Source organism: Chelon labrosus, assembly GCF_963514085.1.
Source record: "Chelon labrosus genome assembly, chromosome: 16".
Classification (NCBI taxonomy): domain Eukaryota; kingdom Metazoa; phylum Chordata; class Actinopteri; order Mugiliformes; family Mugilidae; genus Chelon; species Chelon labrosus.
The window spans coordinates 14765954-14787648 of NC_140349.1; the positions used below are offsets into that span (position 1 = coordinate 14765954).

Here is a 21695-nt window from a genome sequence, read left to right on the forward strand (position 1 = left end):
TGCATCAACTTTATGTACCCTATTACAGGGGTCTCCCGGCACCACTGAATCAGATGGGCCCATCGAGGGGTGATAGGAGACAACGACAGTCTGAGTGTGCTCCTTGTGTCCGGTCTATTCCGCAGTTTAGTTGTTGCTGCTGCATTCATATCCTCGGCTGTTTCCTCAGCTCCTGAAAGATGAAGCTGTGCCATCATTTTAGCCGCAGATTCTCCCAACAGTTCGCAGCACATGTCCTTGGCAGCAGGCAAGATCAATTCTTCACTGGTAGTGATAGGCTTCCCGGCCTCAGCAATACGGCTAACCACAAAGTGGAATGCTCTCAGAGATTTTTATTTTTTTCAGAGAAAATTGAGACCTTCACATCCTTATTAGACGTCTGGTCTCTACATATTTCACACAGAGGGCTTGGAGCATGCCGGTCAGAGGTCCGTGTCAGGTAGTTGTTACCAGTGACTGTACTACTGTTACATACCCTAGCTATGTGGGTCCCCACCAGTCATTTAAGACTGAAGAAGTTACTTGGATGAGTGGTGACACATCTACAAAGAAAAATCCAACATGTCCAGTTGTTTTTACTGACTAGCTAGCACATTATGTCAGCGGCCGATGACATGATGCAGTGTGTTTATTATTCAGGGGATTTGTGCATGTATGCAAAGGCTTAGCGGCCCAGTGCTGGCCCGTGGCCCAGAGGCTGGAAATCAATGCCATTTTATGATAATTGCGCTTTACATACACTCAAAGGGAATGTTATCTTCTTGATTGGAGTATTCTAAATATACAGTACGCCAGATTAGTTCAAACTAATGATGTACTAGTAATACTTTATGGCTCCGTGGTTTTACGGCCCAGCTAATTTACAGCTGTCTTGTACACATGCATGCACAAAGACCTTTTCAATATACAAATACATATACAGTTTGCGTTCCTCCGCAAGACACACCGCCATTGATTTGAGCTCGGATTAAATGTGCTGCCATGTCCTCAGAATGAGATTCACGTAGCCGCAAGAGCCTGATTGGATTGGGGGATCGATAAGGTGGCAGAGAAATGGAGAGACGAGAGATGGGAGAGAGAAAGAGAGGGGTGGGAGGTGTATTCGCTGTTCTTCATTACACCTATAAAAGGAAAGAAATGAGAAGTGGCAGCAAGGGAGTAGTAGCATTTTGTTGCAGCGAGTCCCAACTCAGCCCTCAAGTACTTTGCATTATGCCTCTTAAAGCATGTATAATGTATGGCGGAAATAAAATGAAATGTGTAAAACCTTTCACATTACTAATGCATATCATGTAAGGTAAAAAAATAAATAATCGTCAATAAAAATGGCATTGAAGCGCAGGAGTTCCTTTAATAGAGGGCAAGGTAGGGTTAATGATTTTATCTGAAACGTGAACTTATGTCCCAGATGTGTAAATGTAGCAGAGACGGAGGAGCTGGAATTAAAGCGGGACAACGCCAGAGGAGCTGAGGTGAGAGTTACAGAGAGGGACAGACAACGCATCAAGAGGACTCATCTGTCTGAGATAGCTGAGTATAATTAACAAGGCGTTGCTTTTTAATTAATCCGCCTCAGTCAGAGTAGAAATTCTATTCTTGCATTTTGGGCTAAATTAATTCAAGGACACACACATGCGGCAAACTCCTGCCGTTTCTCTCCTCCGCTTTTTCTTTTCTCTCCTCTTAGACTGTTTTGTTTGTTCCTCCTTTCATTCTTTGCTTCCTCTTTTCATTTACTCTTCATTCAAACATACGGTCAGAACCTGGCACTGTGTCCTTTTATTTCCAAGCATCATTCCGGTCACAATCTCGCCTGCTAGGGAATGCGCCAACCCTGCAGTGCCCTCCAATGGCGGGTCTGGGCCCATGAGGACGTGGCAGCACCTGGTGATGATCCCGATGGCCAAACTCAACCAGCTGAGCCCCGAAAACAAGCACCATCTGACCATCTGACGATAATAATAATCTCTCTGTCACGGTGCCAGCTCCATGTGGCTGGGACATCAGAGGGACGCTATTACTCTACTTTGCTGGGGTTTATGTTTTCTCTTATCGCCCGTACAATTGACTGAAGCTGTATTCTGTGGATAGGGATCTCTGTCTCCGGCAATGTAGGCGAAGCAGAATTCTCAATGAGGTATAAAAAAAAAACGTGGCCCTAGAGTAACAGCTAAAGGCTTAAAGGAATCATTGGAGTGGCTTAACATCTCTGTTCATGCAGCATGGTGCCCGTGGCAGGACACTATGATAGAAGCAGCTGCTCTCTAAAAAACAGCGCCTGAAGTTTGCCAAGGAGTGACTTGACACAACGCTGCTGGGAAAATGTTTTGTGAAACGATGAAACTGAGGCTGAGCCGTTTGGGAGGAGTGAGAGCTACGCCGCACCAATACGAAAATATGACGCATGAAGTGAAGTACAGTGGAGGGAGCAGCGTGGCTCTGAGCCGGGATGCCATAATCAAGTGGAAAAATAATTCAAAACAGCCTTTCACACCAGACATTCAGTCTGAATATGGATGAGCTGGAGCAGTTCTGTGAGATGGTCCAAAAACCCCATCGCCACCAGAAACACTGACTTCATGTTACTGCTGCTAAATGAGATTTAACCAGCTAATTACTCCTTGGATCGCTGCTTCAGTTTTGATTCTCACTTTAAAAAAATCTTTCTCTTGATCTCTGCTGCTTCAAATCAGCAGAGATCCATATCATCTTGGGGCATTGCATACTGTTCTTGCACTGGATTTGTACCATACCACACAGCTTTTCTGTTGCCCTAAAGACTGTTCAGCCCGTTCCAGAGGAAAGCATGTGTCTCTGCTAAAGCGAGAACACTATAATGCTTTGATTTTTTTCTAAATAGGAACATTTCCCATATTAAGTGGAGAAAGAGAGCCGATGGGCTTGATTTCTGAGTCAGCACAGATACGCGGCGCGGTATCGAATTGGTGAGGAAGCTGGCAAAAAGTGGTCGGAAAGTAAAGCGTGTGCTTGAGTGTGTGTTTGTGAGGGCATGCACCGTGGGCGTCAGAGGCCACCGCTGAAATGTGCGTGCCTCGCGAAATAAAAGAAAGGGGAGCTCCCTTTGATGCCGATAACACCAATCTCTAACTTGAGGACAGCCTACTTGAGAATGAAAGACGACACGCTTGTTGATGATTTCATTTTCAGCAGGATATGAATGCGAATGAGGAGGAGAATCTGATCCTCCTCAGAGGTAGGCAGAGGACAGTTAGTGTTTTTCATCTTGTGTTCTGGTAATCTGCGTTAACTCTGCGCGTGCCCGTTGAGAGACCGAGAACACTCATCTCAGTGTTGCAGAAATCAATATCTGCCTTCTCTCGTCCGTCTGAGGCCATACCTCACCTCCGTGGCTCAGGTAGGATCCTCCTCTGGCGTGACTGCTGCTGCTGCTGCTGCATCATTCTTGGGAGTGACTGGTTGCTGTCCTTGGAGAGGCAGGCAATGGCAGGCCAATGACAGTTGAAGTAATTGACTGTTAAGCTCAGATGGATTTCCTGCCTGCTGCTGATGTAGCAGAGGTCTGATCAACCTGTACACTACACACACTGCTGTTTATCCACGCTGTCTTTCTTGAACACACAGATTTAGATTGTGATAAACAGAAACAATGCAAGGTTAGAAACCTTAACTGGCCTGACATTGAAGGCGGCCTAATTGCAGGTATATTGTGCCGCGTACAGTGTGCGTTAAGATTGTTGTGCTTTTTGCACCGTTAGAGGAATTGCAGCCATGGAATTAGCATAGTGTCTGTGTTGCTGTTTCTCCTTGGGCACCAGTAGCCAACCATAAGGTGTTGTGTTTGTCAGAGCCAAGCTTTAGCTAGGTGGAGAGATGCCCCTGGGAGTGTCTGACTCACCCAAGCTTGTGTGGATATGCGTGTGTGTGCGTTCTTGTGTGTGCGTCTTCCATGCAGAGGCTGCTAGGTGCCGGCAGGGCTGTCATATTAAGCCAGTGGCGTTGAACTCATTGTGTCAACTCCTGCAGGCAGCTATTGATGCTCCTATCTTATAACTTTCTCTTCCTTGCCCGCCAGTGTGGCGCGCTGGCCACTTTCTCGTCACTACTTGCCCCGCACTTGAGACGTCCATGCGGGCATGTGAGGGGCATTTGTGCGATTGTACCTCTGCAGCTGTGCCTGAGTGTGCATATTTGTACTGTACGTGTGCTTACGTTTGTGTTTTTTTTGTACGAGCGTTTCCTTCCTGCTCTCACAGTGAACCACGGAGCTCCTGCAGAGCACTTTTGCATTTCTGCACCATTAGGTCTCTCCTTAAGGTTGAGCATGAGCCTGGACCCCGCAGGCAATAGATTGAGACCAGAGAATATGAATGAGAGTATAGGAATGGAAGAGGAAGTGAAACAAGACATTCTGTAATAAGTAACAAAAGTTAAAAAGAAAAAGGAAGAAGTGGCATACACTGCTAACTGAGAGCAACAATGAAAGCAAATGATAATAAAGAAAAGTAGGTGTGATTAAAAATGGGGAGGGGTAAGAGGAGAAAAAACATGCTAGAAGACAGAAAGAAAAATATGAGGTTGACCATATCGCCACGCCTGGAAGAGATTCTGCAGCTGCACTGCAAACAATATCGTGAATGTGTGATTCAATCTGATTTTCGGCTTTTAAAATGCGTCTCTCTTAATTCAACTGCCACCGGGGTGGAATAATTGCATTAGGTCTAACGTCCTTCCACCTGCTGAGAGACCTTTATCAAGGCAAGTGAGCACATAAGGCTGTCATAAGGCTGGCTGCTTAACTTACGTCAATATAATATTCCTTCCAAATTAAAAATGCACAAGCGGTTAGTGGACATTTCTGCACTGGGATTGTGCTGCGGCTCTCGAAACACCTGAGTCCTGTCGCCGAGGCCAGCTGACGGGATCGCCGCGGAGGAGAGGGGATGTATTATGCTGTCGGCTCCTATTAGCTTCCGTGCGCTATCGCACACACACTTTCGCTTATGAAACTAGCAGGGCAGAAAACATCCACCCTAACAAGCCACTCAAGAGCGCCTTGTCACAACTTGGCTCAAAGAGAGGGAATCTGGATGAGCACACGCGGGTCATAGCTTTAAAGATTTATTTTAAATCAGGACTAAACTTGAAATACGCCACATCGTTAGCGCATAAATATGGGCAGAGAATAAGTTGTGTTTTTATACCTAAACCTGGCATGAAGTACTTTGTGTGTGTTACATACATACATTTATGATTTACTTATGTAAATTACTTTCCTACATGTGCTAGAGCTGAGTGATTGTTAGAAACAGGATAACATGTCGTACCCTAGTGGCAGATTTTTACATTGAAATAGAGTAGGACTGAACTGACATTGAATGCACGATGAGTAATGATGAGGGTGAGACTGACAACTTAGGGTGAAGAGGTTAAAGCTACGGCGCTGAACTTTTGTTCTCGACTTCTGGCAGACAGAGTAATTACAGAAACATTGTCAACACCTGCTTATGACATAAACCGTACCTACAATCCTCTTCTTTTAGGCACACCACACTAATGATAATCTGTGTTGGTCCTCGCCATCAATCACTTTCCTTTTTAGGCTTTTTGGATGCTTTGAAGACTCTGTTTTTCCATTTTTCTCTGAATTCACGGCAGCTAGTTTTCATTTCTCCACCGCAAGCTAGTCCATATTCATCTATGCCCCTATGATTGCACTCCTCTTCTGCTCTTGCAGACAATCCTTGCTGGTTAATGTAATGGCTGCTCATTTATATGTAAAAGTGAACAATAAAAAGAAAGAAGAAGAAGAGATGAAGGGCGGTTTTGTAAAGATATTGAGACTATTACAATTATATAACAGCAAAAGAGGGTGGGAAAAGCAAGAACGAAAGCACAGCAGAAAGTGTAGTTCAGCGACAGCCACAACTAAAAAGGATACTGTATGCACAGAGAAGGATGACAAATTATAGCCTGTATAAATATTGCCATCGACTCCCTTGGAAAAGCAGACAAACACTACTCAGAGGTCTCTACCACCAGCTCAGTACAGCACACTGGTTCACTCGCGAATAACACAACCAATTAAGCAGCCACAACACAGGGCTCATGGCAACTGGGAGCCTCAAAGGACTCAATTACTCTTCTTGGTTTGCAGGGACAGAGAGGGGGGTAGAGAGAAAAAGACATATAGGGACAGATTCTTCAAAAGAGGAAAGTATGGTTTCCCTCTACTGGATGTAAAGAGATTCTTCTTGCTGTCTTTATGCAACATGGGTGATCAAATATGATAACAACGTGTTTCCAGAGAATATTCGTGCTGGGCTGTTTGCTTTTACTAATAAGGAAATGCCTTATAGGGATCTCCCCAACCTAATTCCTGCTGCATAAAATATAAGATAAATGAATATTTGCACAACCAGGTCATTTATAGTCTGCATTCTTATTGTGTTGAGTCGCTGTTGCATCTGATGCTGATAGGTACTAGTGCTGGAAGTATCTGCAAGCAAATGAATCCATTCTGGGAGCATATTGCACTTCTCGTTTGGGGGTAAAATACAGTAGGTCTGCCAGTTCAGTTAATGTTTAACAAGGCAGATCATTTCCAGTAATTTCCTGAGGAAGATATTATATGGTGCACTAGGATGGTCTTCTATCAGTGTAAATAGCCAGGGAGCGAAAATGAACGGAAATTATTTCCCAACAGTAAAGTCAGACGCTTGCACACATTTGTTTGACGAAGAATGATGGGAAATGTAGTGTAACAGGTAAAATGGGAACGGGTTATTGCTGACATAATGATGCCGGGCTTTTATTTCGGCGTATTGGGGTCCGTAATTACAGCGGCAGGTTCACAATAAAGGGCAGCGGCACTAAAGGCTGTCCTGGTATTAAAACGAATCAAATATGATCGCCTCGAGGAGAAAAAGAGGAGAAAGGAATGAGAATGAGCTGAAGATGAGTGTGGCAAGTGGAGTGATGAAATAAGCAGACGGAAAAGGTCATCAATGAATTTCATCCTCGGCACTTCAATCAGGAGTAAAATCATAGAGAAATTTACTATTAAAATGAGATTTATGGGATGTGACCGTGTTTTGTGTGCGTTTCTTGTTAGAAAATGTAGAATCAAATGTACTGCTTGTGTGTTAAACTGTTAGACAAACACATTCTCTAATCTCTGGTACCAGTGATTTAAAGGAACACTGAGGACCCATCTGGCCTGGAGTGGATTGTACCTGCAGATAAGGTTTAGAGTCACCCACCACTGACCTGTCTGCAAGCTGGCAAATAGGCCGGAATAAGGCTTTTTTAAAAAAAAAGAAGAAAAGGGAGAGATAGCACTAAGAGAATTCAGAGTGAGGAAGAAAAAATAGAAGATATTCCTAAGGCTGAGGTGAAGTGTGAGAGCATCTTGTCATAGTGGATGGCTTATCCCCGGTTCTTGGTGTTTTCCATTTGTCACAGAATCAACCAGGATTTATGAGCTTCTTCAGAGCTACAAATCCCGATTATGGTCCTTCAGATAAAGAGCGACACCCGGGTGTTAAAGGGGTGTGTTCGCGTGGACGGGAGGCTTTAATATTCCTTGGGTAATGGGGAGGTGCATGTGAGTGGAAAATCTGGACTGAGCGTTCATTTCCGCAAATCGGCCCGTCACAATCCGGCATGGCGAATGCGGCACGTTAGCAGAGCGGCAGCTTCAGACCTCCACCTGTGTCAGGATGCGTTCAGGTACAGTGCTGAGTGTTCGCCCCTTGTATCGTAGCAGTGCTCAGTGTCACCATATGTACACATGGAAGACAATAAATCTTAGGTTGCACTTACATACGCAGAGGTTTTTGTGTTGTATTTCAAGCAGTAATGTGTATATTACACAATTATAGCTTGTTAGCATAAGGTACACATTACTAACAAACTAGATCACCAGAGGTCAAATCATTTAAATGCAAAATACTGTATGTCATGTCGGTGTGGTTTGATGTGTTGTTGGTCATAGACTTAGGCAGAAGCAATGCTCACAGACCAGATAATGTTTTAATTTATGTTTTTTAATGTTAGGTTTAGTCAAGAAAATTCATGTTGTGCCATTTGATTCTAATGTAAAAAGAGGCAAGTGATGTTTGATAGGGTGCAAACGTACAATTGGATGAGTCAACTACCCATACAGTTACAGTACCTAACGTTATGTGGTCATGGGGCAGCCCGTTGCTGTTATCCATGGCCAAAACCATCATGCAAAAAATAACTTTATAAGCATATTTTAACCAAAAAAAAAAGAAAGTTTCTGGATAGGATGCCACAGATCCCAACCTTTGCTGTATTCCTTTAGATAAATGGAACTCTTGTGACAATAAAGATATCAGCTTGACTCTGAGGACGCTGAGCATAAATCAACTAGCTGAAATCTGCCTATTTTGAGATTCATAAAGATTGAAGTCAAGAACATGTAAACACGCTTTTCCTCCAAGGTTAATTAGTTAATTATTCTTTTATTCAAAGACCTAGATCACCTCTTAGTTGACGCAGCCGCCGAAATCCACCCGGAGGAGAAAACATCCTATACCACCTCACCAAGTACATCGTCCCTCCAGCAGTATACAATTCTAATTAACAGCGTTCCCTCTTCTCCGGCACTGTACCGCCTCCCAAGAAATACACGGGCTTCCGCGCCCCTATACAAACTTCCATAATGAGGCACGACTGTGGCAACAAGGACATACGGCAGTTACAGCTACACCCAACACAGAGCCCTAAGTGGCGCAGCGTGCAGATGGGTGCTGTGATGAAAGTAAGAGTTATGACAGGGTGTTACGTTAAAGGATCGCAGCCATAAAGGCGGTTGGAGCCCGAGATAACAAAAGCCTTGGCTCGCAGTCGAGCAGACTGCCAGGCTATACCGCAGCATTTGCATATTCTAATGAGCCCAATGTTCAGGGTTAGCCGCTTACACTAATGACGCGTTTAGCTCTTAATAAATCAGTTAAGGCAGCTCCCTGCTGGAGCCCAGGGAGCTGCACTTGTGTATTTGTGTGTGTGTGTGTGTTCATATTTCATTATAATGTAGCTTTGTGTGTTTGTGTGCCATTATGCTGTAATTTCATGAGAATGCATAAGTGAGTGGATAAGTCTGTTTGTGAGTTTCTGTCTTGGTGTTGTTTTTTTGACTTTACTCGTCATTTAAATGCGTGCGGGTCTGTGTGCATGTGCTTGTGTGTGCTTGATTTGTAAATGTGAAGGGCGTAGTATCTTCTCTTAGGCTACTTTGATGTGTCTTCTTTTGAAGTTTCTGGTACGAGCAGCACGCCAGAGAGAGAGAAAAAAAAAAAAAGAAGTTGCATTTCCTCACCTTTTACCTCTCAATTTAAAAAGTTGACCTGCCAGCATTTCACTTTCCTCGTATGTCGTCGTATAATCTGCTTTAATTTAACTGCTGTTTGAGTTGCATCTATTATTCCTCAACTTTCTGCAAAGGGAGCTATCGAGTTTGGTTAAAAACATATCGGAGGCTCTTGTGTTTTGGCTGTCTCATGCTTGCCCAACATAAACCTATCTTGTGTTTTGTTGCAGAATGCTTGCAACAACACCCGAAAACATGTCAGACGATGAAAGTGAATTTGTTTGCCGCCTCTGCTGTCAGTGCTGACAGGAGAACAGAACTCCGCAGTAGACATTGTATTACAGAACTAGGATTACAGCGCACTTTTATATTCTTTGATACACTGACAATTTGTGAGCTTTTCACTTCGCAGCCGTCAGATTCTGGTATAAACACACAAAAAAATAAATAAAATAAGACCAGTTTACTGGTTCAAATAACTCATGCCGAGCAACGTCTACTGGGAGCAGGAGTGGAAAAATGGACGTGGTCTTCTACATATCATATCAGACAATCATTAAGGACATTAAAGAATTAGCCGGTGCATTGGTGGGTCAACCAGTTATCTGAGAGGGGACAGCATAAAAAAAGAGAAACTGTTTTACATTTTCAATATGCTACTGCCAATTTGGCCCAGTGGTGGTTAGAAGGTCGTCGGGCCGTGGTTCTATCACAGGGATTAGTCCTCAAATGGGATTACAGGCTTGTATGGAAAAGGGAAGAAAAGGGGTTTGATGCTCAAGCAAGCAAGGAAGCAGAAATATGTAAATGCAGACAGACACATTTAAGTAAAGAGATCATTTTATCTTCATTAGTGGGGAAGTGGAAAGGAAGGGGAGGAGACTGTCTTAAGCGGGATGGAAACTGAATGGAGAGATACGAGTTCTGTAGTTAAATGATGATTAAAGACTAAAAGATGAGGAAGATGTATGTGTGGAAGTGGCGTAGATAACAGTGGAATTCAGTTTTCTTTTTTTTTTTTTTTGTTCTCCTCCCCCCCTTTTCTTTCTTCTTCTACCTTGTTCTCTCTCTTAAGCGAGCCAGAACAGTATCTGTGAAGATGCGCTGGAGTGGAATATCCCAGCCACCCATCTGGTGTGTTAGGGACACTACAGTAAAACGCACACAAGCTCTTTCACCCATCCGCACACACAGTGTTCACACACTCTGTGAAGCGGGATAGCTGAGACCCACATGGCTTGGAATGCCAGCGGCGTCTTGCTGCCCTGCCACCATGGCCCCGCTGCATGTAGGTCAGCCACGGCTGGGGGCGCGCCACCCTACCCTCCTTCTCTCCCTCAGCTCCTCCTCCCACATCCCCAGTCATTTCTTCTCCCTAAACTGAGGCTCAGTTCTCTTTCTACGTCCAACTGTCAAAGATTAGGTTGGCAAATAAAGCTGGAAAGAATGTTTTTAGGCATTTTGTAAATGACGCGTTCAGAAAACTCTCTTTTGAAAACTAGATGGAGATTTACTCTATGGACTAAATGTTATTTCCAGCTACTTTCTAATAACAAATAAATGAGTCACAGATTAAAAGTAATACAGTATAATCCTTAAAACCTGTCTCAGAAGCATTCTTGGAAAGTTCTCAGCCAGATCTTTCAGACCCCAACAGGTGACTTCGATGCGTCATCCAGTGTTTGTCGTCAGACGTGCAGGCTCTGTGCCTCATCACGCGATACAGTCAGGTGCTTTGGGATAAAGAGTTCTTCATTAACCTCGTTTCCTCCATGGGGAGGCTGAGGTGGCAGCTTTTCAGCCTCACCTTATTTACGACGGTCAAAAGACACGTCGGCATGCTGCAGTTTGTGGAGGGAAAACGACGTTACAAGGCAAACTTAAGCAATAAAATATTTAGCTTCAGCAATGGTTTATAAAGCTGCTGGATGCTATTGTTTTGGATAAAAGTGTCCACGCTGCGAGCTAGCCGGATTCTAGTAGAGATAAGAGGAAAAGACAAACCACCATCCTGGATAGAAATCTATGGGATAGATCCATAACACCGCAGATAGCACTTGTGTATCTGTGTTTTTTTTTCTGGGTTTACTGTATCTGTAAAATGACATAGCATGGCATTTAATCAAGGAGGAATGAGCCTGAGAGGTCGTCACATCACAGCATGCTGGATTGAAATGTGAATAGAGTCGGTTATTATATTAGAAAGTCACCGGACGTGTCAAGCTTTGTTATTTTTCGACTGGTGAATCTATACGTGCCGTTTTAATATTGCAAAGAGCATTAAAATTGCACTTATGGCCTGGTCTTGTCAACCCGAAATTTATTTTTATTTGTTTATTTATTTGATAGGGACAATGCTCATTAATCAACAAACAAGTTACTTGCTGTAAACAAGCCAGAGTTAGCTACAAGTGCTAGTTTCCATCTGTTGTCCCTAGCCAGATCTTAACAGGCTCCCTAAAATGCAAAAATCAATAAGTAAGAATACAGTATAAATACAGAAAGAAAAAAGAAAAGAAAAAGGCAATAAAAGAAAAGTATATTCATGGACTCAAGTATTTGTAGTATGGTTACACTTGTAATTTTCCCTGATCCAGGTTTTAAGCTGTTTTTTAAAAATGGAAAGACTATTACACTCCCTTAACTCATTGGGCAGACTATTCCAAAAAATAGTGGCTCTAATAGAAAAGGCTGTGTTTCCAAACCTACTTTGTCTATATTGAACTATGCAGTCCCCTCTGGTGGTTGCTCTGGTTACTCTATTGACCTTGTCTTTCTGTTTTATGAACTGGCACAGTGGTGGTGGAGCAAGCCCGTGGAGTACCTTAAAGACAAGACAGGCATCAACAAAGTGTCTGAAGTTTTCAAAGCTAAACATGTTGTGACAGCCTGAGGGGTGGTGCCAAGATGGCTGCCAAGTACTGAGACTTAACAAGGACTCTGATTATGATCAGAGTCATGGTTCACACCATGTTAAAAGCAATGTTTTCCCCAACTTTGCCCCAAACCCATTTTCTTTTTTAGTCTACCTCTTCTCAAAAATGTGCTCTGGTGAAAGTTACTTGTTGTCGAAGTTTGAGCTTCATTTTACAGAATGTTGTTCTGTGTGTTTGTGCGCTGAAACTGGGAACTTTCTCTGTGCTCATCTACCACCTGAGTCGTGTACATGATGATTTTTGACATCAAAACCTGCATAAAAGTAAAACCTGGTCTGATTAACATGATCGTGATGCTGAAACTTAGTACTGTGGTATTCAGTAAGTACTGGATACAAGAGAAGCATGAATATATTCATACTTCTCCAAACTTGTCCAGAGGAGAACTTAAAGTATAAAACTTTAAGAAATGACAAATTCAAAACATCTTGGCATTAACCTGTTTCTGGTGTTTTAAGTAGAAACTGTTTTGTTGCAAGTCTTCAGTGTAACAGCCGTTCCTGACCAGACTGTACAGGGGGGAAAAGTCAACTTCTTGGCTCCAGGTAAAATATGCAAATAGAAAGAATATGATTTTGAGGTGAAAACTAGCAGCGTGATAAGCATAGCAATTACACTTACAGGAGTTCCGGGCGGCTATAGGCATAATTCAAGACAAAAACTAAAAGAGTTTGAACGAGCTGGATCAAAGGTTACTCCAGTTAGGATGAGGAAATCAGAAATGTGGTCTTTTAAGTTTCCTTCTTGAAATGTGATTCTCGGTGAATGTTTTCTTGGATGTTTTCAGGCTCACTGCACAGAATGATGTCCTGGCAGTAGAAAGCGTCTTTTACATAAAATCTGGGTTTGGAAGTCAAAATCCTTGCAGCAACTCACATGAGGGTAATCTAGAAATTACTAGCTTGAATTGCACATAAATTTAGCAGTGGCTTCCAGTAATGTAGGAGACATCTAATGCATATTCATATGTTCTGCAGGCATTGCACCTTTTTTTTTTTTTTTCTGTGGAAAAAATTAAATCAGGCACAAACGTTTTTTCCAAGACTAGCAGTTTTAGACATCTTGTGCAGACGTCAGTGGACCTTTAAGGTTGACTTCTGGGTTATGGGTGGACATGTTAATGTTGTCGTGGCGAGCCTACAGGAAAGCATCTCCTAAACTCTTTTGTTTTTGGCACCGGCGATGCCGTCCTCCCCGCTCAACCAGCTGAGCTAATCGCCCGCCATGCACTCCTCCAATCTGCTTGTCTAAAGGCCATTACAGCTGTTCAAAATTTCATAGAGGGCTCGTGAAAACGGCGCTGGCTGATCCTCAAATGAGTTCCTACAAATTACTGTGGCGCCAGGATGCCTTTTATCTTCTCATCGTTTTGCCCTCTGTGGTCTTGAAGGTTTTTTTTTTTCCTTCCACCTGCCACTCTCAGCGTCTCTCGTCCTGGTTTTTTTTCACTCGTTCCTTTAGCTACTTTCATCTTTTTCACTCATTGTCATATGCAAAAACCAAAAATCACATTTGCTAAACCGTAGTATGGTCGACTCCCTGTTTTTTTTTCTTTCTATAACCATTTTCAATACACTGACGTATGACAAATGCTCAAAATAACTGTTGCTTCCTCAAAGGATATGTTTGTGTGACATCTCCATCAGTGTGCCCAGGCAAACAGTTGGCAGGGCGAGTTCCCTGGGCATCAGCTAACCACAACGCCACCCACTGACACTCAACACACCACCAATGACAGAAAATCCAAAGCCTTTTATCACTGAATATGCAACATACGACACGGCCTCTGAGAGTGCATTTAAACAGCCTCAGCACACACAAATGTAAATGAGCTGATCCCTGGAGTGATCACAGCTCTGTAATGCTATGCGGTACTTTATGATAAAAAACTTTTACGATCTCCCTTGAGGTAAGAAAAAAATCAGTTCTAGACTGTTTTTTTGTTTTTTTTCCCAGAGATTCTCATTTTCACTCGCTCTGCACAATTCTATACCATTTTCCCGCTGTCATTTTTCATCACAATCATTTTCTTTCCTTTTTTTTTTCAGAGTACTACACTGACATAAATTGCTTCCTGAGTCCAAAGCTCCTCCCGCAATAACTAGCTTTTGTGTAATTTGCTCTGTTGTAATTGCCAGCGTCATGAGCGATGGAGTGCCTCTGCCAGTGTTTTCCTGATCAATCATCCACACACGCATACGCCGATCAGGCATAACATTATGACCACCTGCCAAATATTGTGTCTCCCTTGTTCCTCCAAAACAGTTGTGACTCATCAGAGAATGGACATGGGCCTTCTGAGGGTGTCCTGTGGTGTCTGGCAACAGAATGTTGTTAGTGGGGGCCTTTGGGTCTTATGAGTTGAGTTGAGGGTCCTCTGTGGATCAGGCTTGTTCCAGTGCATCCCACAGATACTTGATTAGTTTGGGATCTAGTGAATTTGGAAGCCAGGTCAACACCTTGTGCTGTTTTTCATGTTTTTTGAGTTGTTCCTAAACCGTTTTTGTGTGTGTGCCTGTGTCAGGCTGCATCCTGCTGGGGATGGCTGCTGCCATCAAGGAGTGTCATTGCTATGGGGTGGGGGTGCCTGGTCTGGTCTAGGTGGGTGGTACATGCCTAAGTAACATCCACATGAATGCCAGGTTCAAACGTTTCCCAGCAGAACATTGAATTGTCACAAGATGGTCGATGTTATTTACCTCACCTCTCAGTGGTCATAATGTTATGCCTGATCGGTGTACACCTTTTCATCTATGTATGTGCGCTCATAGAATGTGCAAACGTCGGCATCCACAGTGACATATGCTCACACGCGGGCACACATGCACACACCTCTGTGTGAGGTAGCCGCAGGTGACAGTGAGTGAGCTCTCCATTTCCTCCCTCACTTGTTGGTCTATCTCCTCTTGCTCTCCACTAGGCCAGAGGCCATCACAGAGTCAGAGCGAGATCCGTATCTAGAAACAAGCCCCGGTAGCTGTGATTGTGGAGTCGGGGAGGAAACCACGCTTTCTCTACTATATGTGGGTGTCGATTTTTGTTTTAACAACTTTTAGGGTTAGGGTTACATTGCCACCTGTTGGTTTTGCTTGCTCTTGGATCTTGGATATATGACCTGGATGACTGAAAATCTAAACAGAGACCTTCAACCCATACTGAAAACACCCACATGCATGTGCACTGGGCCTTGGATGTCTGAGTTATCCACTAGTGTTTTTCTGCAAGTACCGGTCTGGAAAAGGATAAAAACAATGCCTCGTAAATGGGCTAAAACAAACGCGTTCAAGAATAAAATAACAACTTTCATTTGTTTCCACTTTTGTAAAACACGGTGCGCATTTATCTGAACACCCGGATTACAAACACATCTGATAGTCGGATAGCTGGAATTTGCTTGTCCTTAATCTTTACCTCCATCTCTCCGTATCTCTCTTGTTGTATTCACTTCCCGTTTCTACTGTTTAACATTTTTATCTCCCTTATAGAATTTCTTCTTCCCTTTGAGGAAATAGGATCAACAGCATCTATTTCTCAATCTGTTTCGCATTCTGTGAATCGTTCCGTTTGCTTAAACTTAAGTCCTTCCATCCGTGCTTCTTGCTCTTGTCTTCCCTCCATCCCACCCTTCATTTCCTCCTCGCTCTCCTCTCTATCGCCCTCCCCATTGCCATCTAGATCCATCTCTCCATAGACAATCTGCCAGCGCTGTGCCCGCTGCAGCCCTCCCAGAGTGATCCCGTTAGAGGGCTAATGCTGTGAAAAATGACAGTGAACCGGCACTTTTACCGCCATCACCACCACTTTGGGGCCGCCTGCCGCCCACAGCCCTGTTGCCTGGCAACTCCCCAGACAGCTTTTCTCCAAAAGGCGAGAGCTCCTGTCTGCTCCGCTGCGATAGAGACCCAAGCCTAATAAGCATTATATCTCATTTTGTCTTATCATTTAGTTGTTAGTGACACAAGTTTGCTTGGAGCTGCGACTATGCAAAGAGCACTGATGCAGAATGTGTCTCTCATACTGAATGAATAAAATTATTTGTGAGAAGTGTGACTTCCCAGAGCATTGTTGTCGGAATAAGAGATTGCTCAGCCAAAAACGTAAATACACATAAAGGATGAAGATGCAGAAAAGCTTTTCAGACGAAAGGAACTAAAGAGCCCTGACCTCATTAAACATATAATTAATGCCTCATACCACATCCATCATCTGCTTTGTACGTTTAGTCTTTCCAACAAGTAAAGGTACAACCGATATACGCACAAACTCTAGGAAATGTCTGGAAAGATTTTTGGCCAAACGGAAATACTTTCACTCGGGACTTAATGGGTCCCTGAAAGGTTTCATGTGTATGGAAATTATGCTCCACAGTCATTAGAAATCCTGAACTCTCACAAGAAACAGTGCACTCCAACTCCATTATCAAAACATACCGTAAAGGTATAACTATATTTTAGAGGCATGGTGTTTTATTTATCTAGCAGAGTTCCAGAGTCTAAGACCTGAGGACTGTTCTGAATTATGAAATATGTATGTGACATTGCTGGCTACGAGGAGCTGTTAAAGTGATGGGTATATGTAATTCAAACATAGCTTACCATATATACATTTTTCTCACGGAAAATTGCCAAAAAAGGCATAATATACACTATATATATTTTGCATTACAAGTGCAAGAAGGGGCAGTGCAAAGTCGTGAGAGTTGAGTAGTTCTCTCACATCAGTAAGGGATTTTGAAACATATCTTTCCCTCAATCACATGTGTCCTGTTCTCCCAGTCTCCTTAATAAATTCCCCTAATAAAATCCATTTCAGAATTCTGCTACCTACCTAACAGTCCTAACCAATCAGACTGATCAGACATGAGAAGAAGCTCCTTATCTATGTCAACAGTCTCATTCAATCAAACTGATCAAGGTGCATATACTGTGTAACCTTGTCATTCTGGTCTTTATGGTAATGGGACAACAATCCTGGAGGTACAAAAGAAACGTCCGACATATTATGACAAAATAGTGGAAATGTCGTTAACATTTTAATTAGAGATATTCCTTCCCCTCATGGCTGGAACGCAGGAGGAGTAGCTCCTGCATGCTACACCATGATTTATACGGTCTGATGTGGCCAACTGCTTTCAGAATAATAGTTTTTATTGTTTACAGCAAATACTAAACTGAGCCACGTCCTGTGATGAAACCTGCATCCAGCAAGTCCACGCAGCCAAACCAGGACACATCATGCATAACTGATGGATCGAGTCCCTCCCGCTCGGTCCCACCTCATTAGTCTTTCATGAAGAAGTTACCTGTAGCCGCGCGACGAAAACGTCATACTTGAGTCTTAGGATCCCCTTTCTGCACCGTGTCGACTGAAAAAATAAATAAATAAATAAATGCCCAGCCTGTGCGTCATCTGCTGCCCCACTTTCCGGTGTCTCCAACTCCTCGGTGGCTTTCAAAGCAGAGACCCAGTTCTATCAGCCCTTCACCTGAAGCTAATATGAATCCACAACTCAAGTACAGTGCTGAAATGATTGACAGGAACCACGTGGTTACCATGGGAACTCTTCAGGAGGGGTTACAAGAGTGCTTTGACAACGTGAGCGAACTCGCTGCCACCCAAGCAATACTCAATCTTTAATATGTTTCTGTTTTAAGAAGATTTTGAAGTTTGGAGGAGAAGTTGACTCCACCTCTGAGCTGAAGGGCGGTTCGGCCGCGTTGTTGCGGGGTCTGTGACGTGTACGTACAGTATTCCTGTGTGGAGCTGAATGTCGAATGCAAAAGGCAGCAGAACGAGACCCGATAAGGGAAGATTGTGGAAGTTGCTTTTCCAAGGCAGACACTTGGAAATTAAACTTGGGAAACTAAAAGAACAAGTCAAGGATATCAAGAAATTATATTACATTATCTTATATTATATAGTATGGGCCCATTTCTGTTCATTTCCGCAGCACTTTGAGCACCAATTTCCCATTTTAAGTGATCATCCTATAGCGCTAATGTAAATCCACCAAGGTCGTAGAAGAAAGCCTGGATAGCTGTAATCTCCATTAATATGAGCTGAATGGAATATGCGGGCTGGAATGACAAGTGCAAGAGGTATTTTGCAGCACCTAGAGGAATGTGCAATTTTTAGGTGTCTATTTCCGGTTGCCGAGAGCGTTCGCATGAGCACATTGAAAAGTATGTAGTCAGAGTAATATGTCTGATATACGACTGAAACGAGCTATCTTTTCAGTGTGTTCCCTCTTAAACTTTGCTCTTATTTCTTCCTGTCTTAAAGGCAAGTTACACAATTTGAATGCCTGTAAACACACGTGCTCTCGCGCACCATCTGCTGAGATATTAGACGTGCCTTATTGTAAATAAGCCTGAAGGCTCACACACTGAGGGCAGCATGGCATTATGCCCAGCCTCGCCCTAGGTGTCACCCAGCTGATATATTGGTTGCGGCCTCAGATGAATCCATGCAGGCCAAGCTAATGCGCTTATTAAAGGCTTTTTAAAGCTCTGCCTAGCAGAGAAAGTGAGGAAGGGAGAAAAGGAGGTGACGTCCTTTAGCGTATTAATATCCACCGCAGGTGCTAATTTGCCCTGCAAGTCACCTGTGTCATGAGCTGTGGTGAAAGACAAGTGGAAATGAAAAGAAAGCTAAAAAAAAAATAGAGAGGCAGCGGCAGAATTGAGAGATAAAGGCTGAGTGAGAAACAAGAAAGAAAGGAGGAGGAGGAGGTGTAAATCACATTAATGAATAAGCTTCATTAGTCGTGGCCATTAGCATCCTAAGCACAGATTAATTTAACTTTAGTCGACTTTGGAGAGGCCCAGTGGCCATGATGGGAAACAGTTTGATTACACACCTGAATGTCTGATCACTGACACCCTTCATTTAGAGCAGCGGCGTACAGACTGGGTGCCATTTGTGCCATTTACAGAGAGAAAGCTAATGCAAAAACAGTTCACAGACATTGCTTGAGATGATTTATTCTTCCGTCTAATTCTTTTTTTTTCCCGAATCAATTAACATACGTTTGTGGGTGTTGTACTCAATTCTCTTCCTTTCTATTTGTTTGTGTTGTCAACAGGCAGACCCCCAAGGCCGAGACATTGCCATCCGTCCCTTCTTGGAGCACTGTGAGAACACCCACATGACCATTTGGCTGGGCATCGTCTATGCCTACAAGGGACTGCTAATGGTGAGAGAACACAACATCTCCTCGTGTAGCCACAGTCTGGAGACACATATAAATTTATAGTCCAAATGAATGTACTGTACAAACAGCTCTGCAGATGTAACTTGTAACAGCCTTGTAAATGTGCATTTATGATGACTTTGTTCTTATATTATTCAGATTTACAAAATGTTTGCCAATGTGCAGCTCCAAGTATCTTCTTAAAGATACTGACACATACTGTATGTGCGACCACACTGTACATTTATATTTGGGATTGTGACAGTGTGTCATCCTTGCGTGCAAGACGACACATGCAGTTGCGTTCTTCCTAGCTATGAGGGCAAGCAGAAGCATTTGGCATTTACATTCAGCGGTCCCGTCTTCATTGTTCAGACTTCGGAATTTCTCCACACAGTCACTGGAATGGGACTGGATCCTTCTCTTATTTGAGACCTTGTGTATGGAAAGATGGTTATATGGGACAACAGAAGAATCCACTTGATCCACAAAAGTTAGATGGGAAGGTTGATATCACAACCTGTAAATAACTGTAAATAACTCAGAGAAATAACAGTCTCTTAAGCTCATCAGTAGAGTACAGTTTATACTGGCAGGCAGACACTGAATATATACTGTACTCCAGTGTAGTAGTTTTTAATATCATGTGTTTTAAACACTACACGAAGCAGCTGTAAATTATGCAGACCTCACTACATTTATGATGAGGTGAGAAAACAGTGAGACGGAGCAGAAAGTCATCTAAAGCAGGCTGAAGGAATGCAGAGGAGAGAACAGCTGTATCAAAAATGTCAAGAACACAGAGATTGAAGTAAAACTGCTCACGTATTACTACCTTTCACCAGTAACTTAAATCTGAGTCCACATGCTTACACACGTGCACCAAGTCTTAATGGAGGCTTTTGATTCTTCTGTCATCCCACTAACTCTCATTTAGACTTTGAATAAGTAGGCAGGCTACCTTACACAGAATGCAGTGAATAATTCATCAGGCTGCTGCTGCTGCTGCTGCTGCTGCTCCTGCTGCAGCTCTAATGTTCCACCGAACAAACAATTCACTTTCGCTAAAGATTTTACAAGCATGAAATTGGCTGCTTTCAAATGGGCCTCTTTATTTTTTCTATCTTTAAGGCATTATCATATAATGAAGTTTACTTTTGTTTGTTTCTCAAGTGTTTTTTTTAAAGCTAAGTGAAATTAAATGTCAACAGCAAACTAATTAACATTTAGTAAGTCATCCTGCTTTATTTCCAATAAACAAATCCACGCAGCCTCTTCGGTTGAAAACTGAATGGATGAGTGGCGAAACGTCTTCAAGAATCCCTGAAAGTCCCTTTGCCTTTGGCTATATGATGATCTGGATGACTGACGGTCTTCAGACACCCTGCTTCATTCTGGAAAAACTCCGGTGTTCTGACTAGCTGCATGAAAATAAAAGAAGTTTCAAAGTCGAATGCCGCTTGCATTTGTTCAGCAATGTCTCTCTAACCACCCCTCAGACGTCTTCTAAATCTATTTTTACTTCCCCTCTTTTTTCCCCCTGACAGTTGTTTGGCTGTTTCCTGGCGTGGGAGACCAGGAACGTGAGCATCCCCGCTCTCAACGACAGCAAGTACATCGGAATGAGCGTGTACAACGTTGGCATCATGTGCATCATCGGCGCCGCGGTGTCCTTTCTGACCAGGGACCAGCCCAATGTCCAGTTCTGCATTGTAGCGCTGGTCATCATCTTTTGTAGCACCATCACACTCTGTCTGGTCTTCGTTCCCAAGGTCAGTTTATGAATGAGTGAATGATTGTGTGTTTGTGCGTGAGGGCACGATTGAATGACTCCACATTGACATGATCTAAAGTGCTTAATTATCGCCACAATCATTCACCCACTTCACTAAGTCCTAAAAAAAAGCAACAGTTATGAGTATTGCTCAGATAATTTTATTCCAGAGTGCAAGAGTGACTAATGCCAGTAAACCCTCTTCCAGTTAATCACCATGAGAACAAACCCTGATGCAGCCACCCAGAACCGTAGGTTAAAGTTCACCCAGAACCAGAAGAAAGAAGACTCCAAGACCTCCACGTCTGTCACCAGCGTCAACCAGGCCAACACCTCTCGACTGGACGGACTTCAGACCGACAACCACCGCCTCCGCATGAGGATAACAGAGGTCTGGGCCCCTTTTCTGCACTCCTTCTAACCATCCCCCATCATTTTACAAGGCAGGACAGCAGTGGAGTGGGCAGTAAGGTGTTT

At 43.2% G+C, this 21695-nt stretch overlaps 1 protein-coding gene across 1 annotated transcript in view; it reads left to right on the plus strand.

Annotated features, from left to right (window-relative positions):
• Positions 1 to 21695, plus strand: part of gabbr2 (gamma-aminobutyric acid (GABA) B receptor, 2) — a gene marked incomplete at its 3' end in the record, with an annotated part of 169916 nt that overhangs the window by 136966 nt on the left and 11255 nt on the right. The window contains exons 14-16 of the mRNA XM_084563825.1: positions 19337 to 19447; positions 20992 to 21216; positions 21427 to 21609. Of these exons, the coding sequence (XP_084419951.1) occupies positions 19337 to 19447; positions 20992 to 21216; positions 21427 to 21609 (519 nt within the window). The remainder of the gene's footprint in view (positions 1 to 19336; positions 19448 to 20991; positions 21217 to 21426; positions 21610 to 21695) is intronic.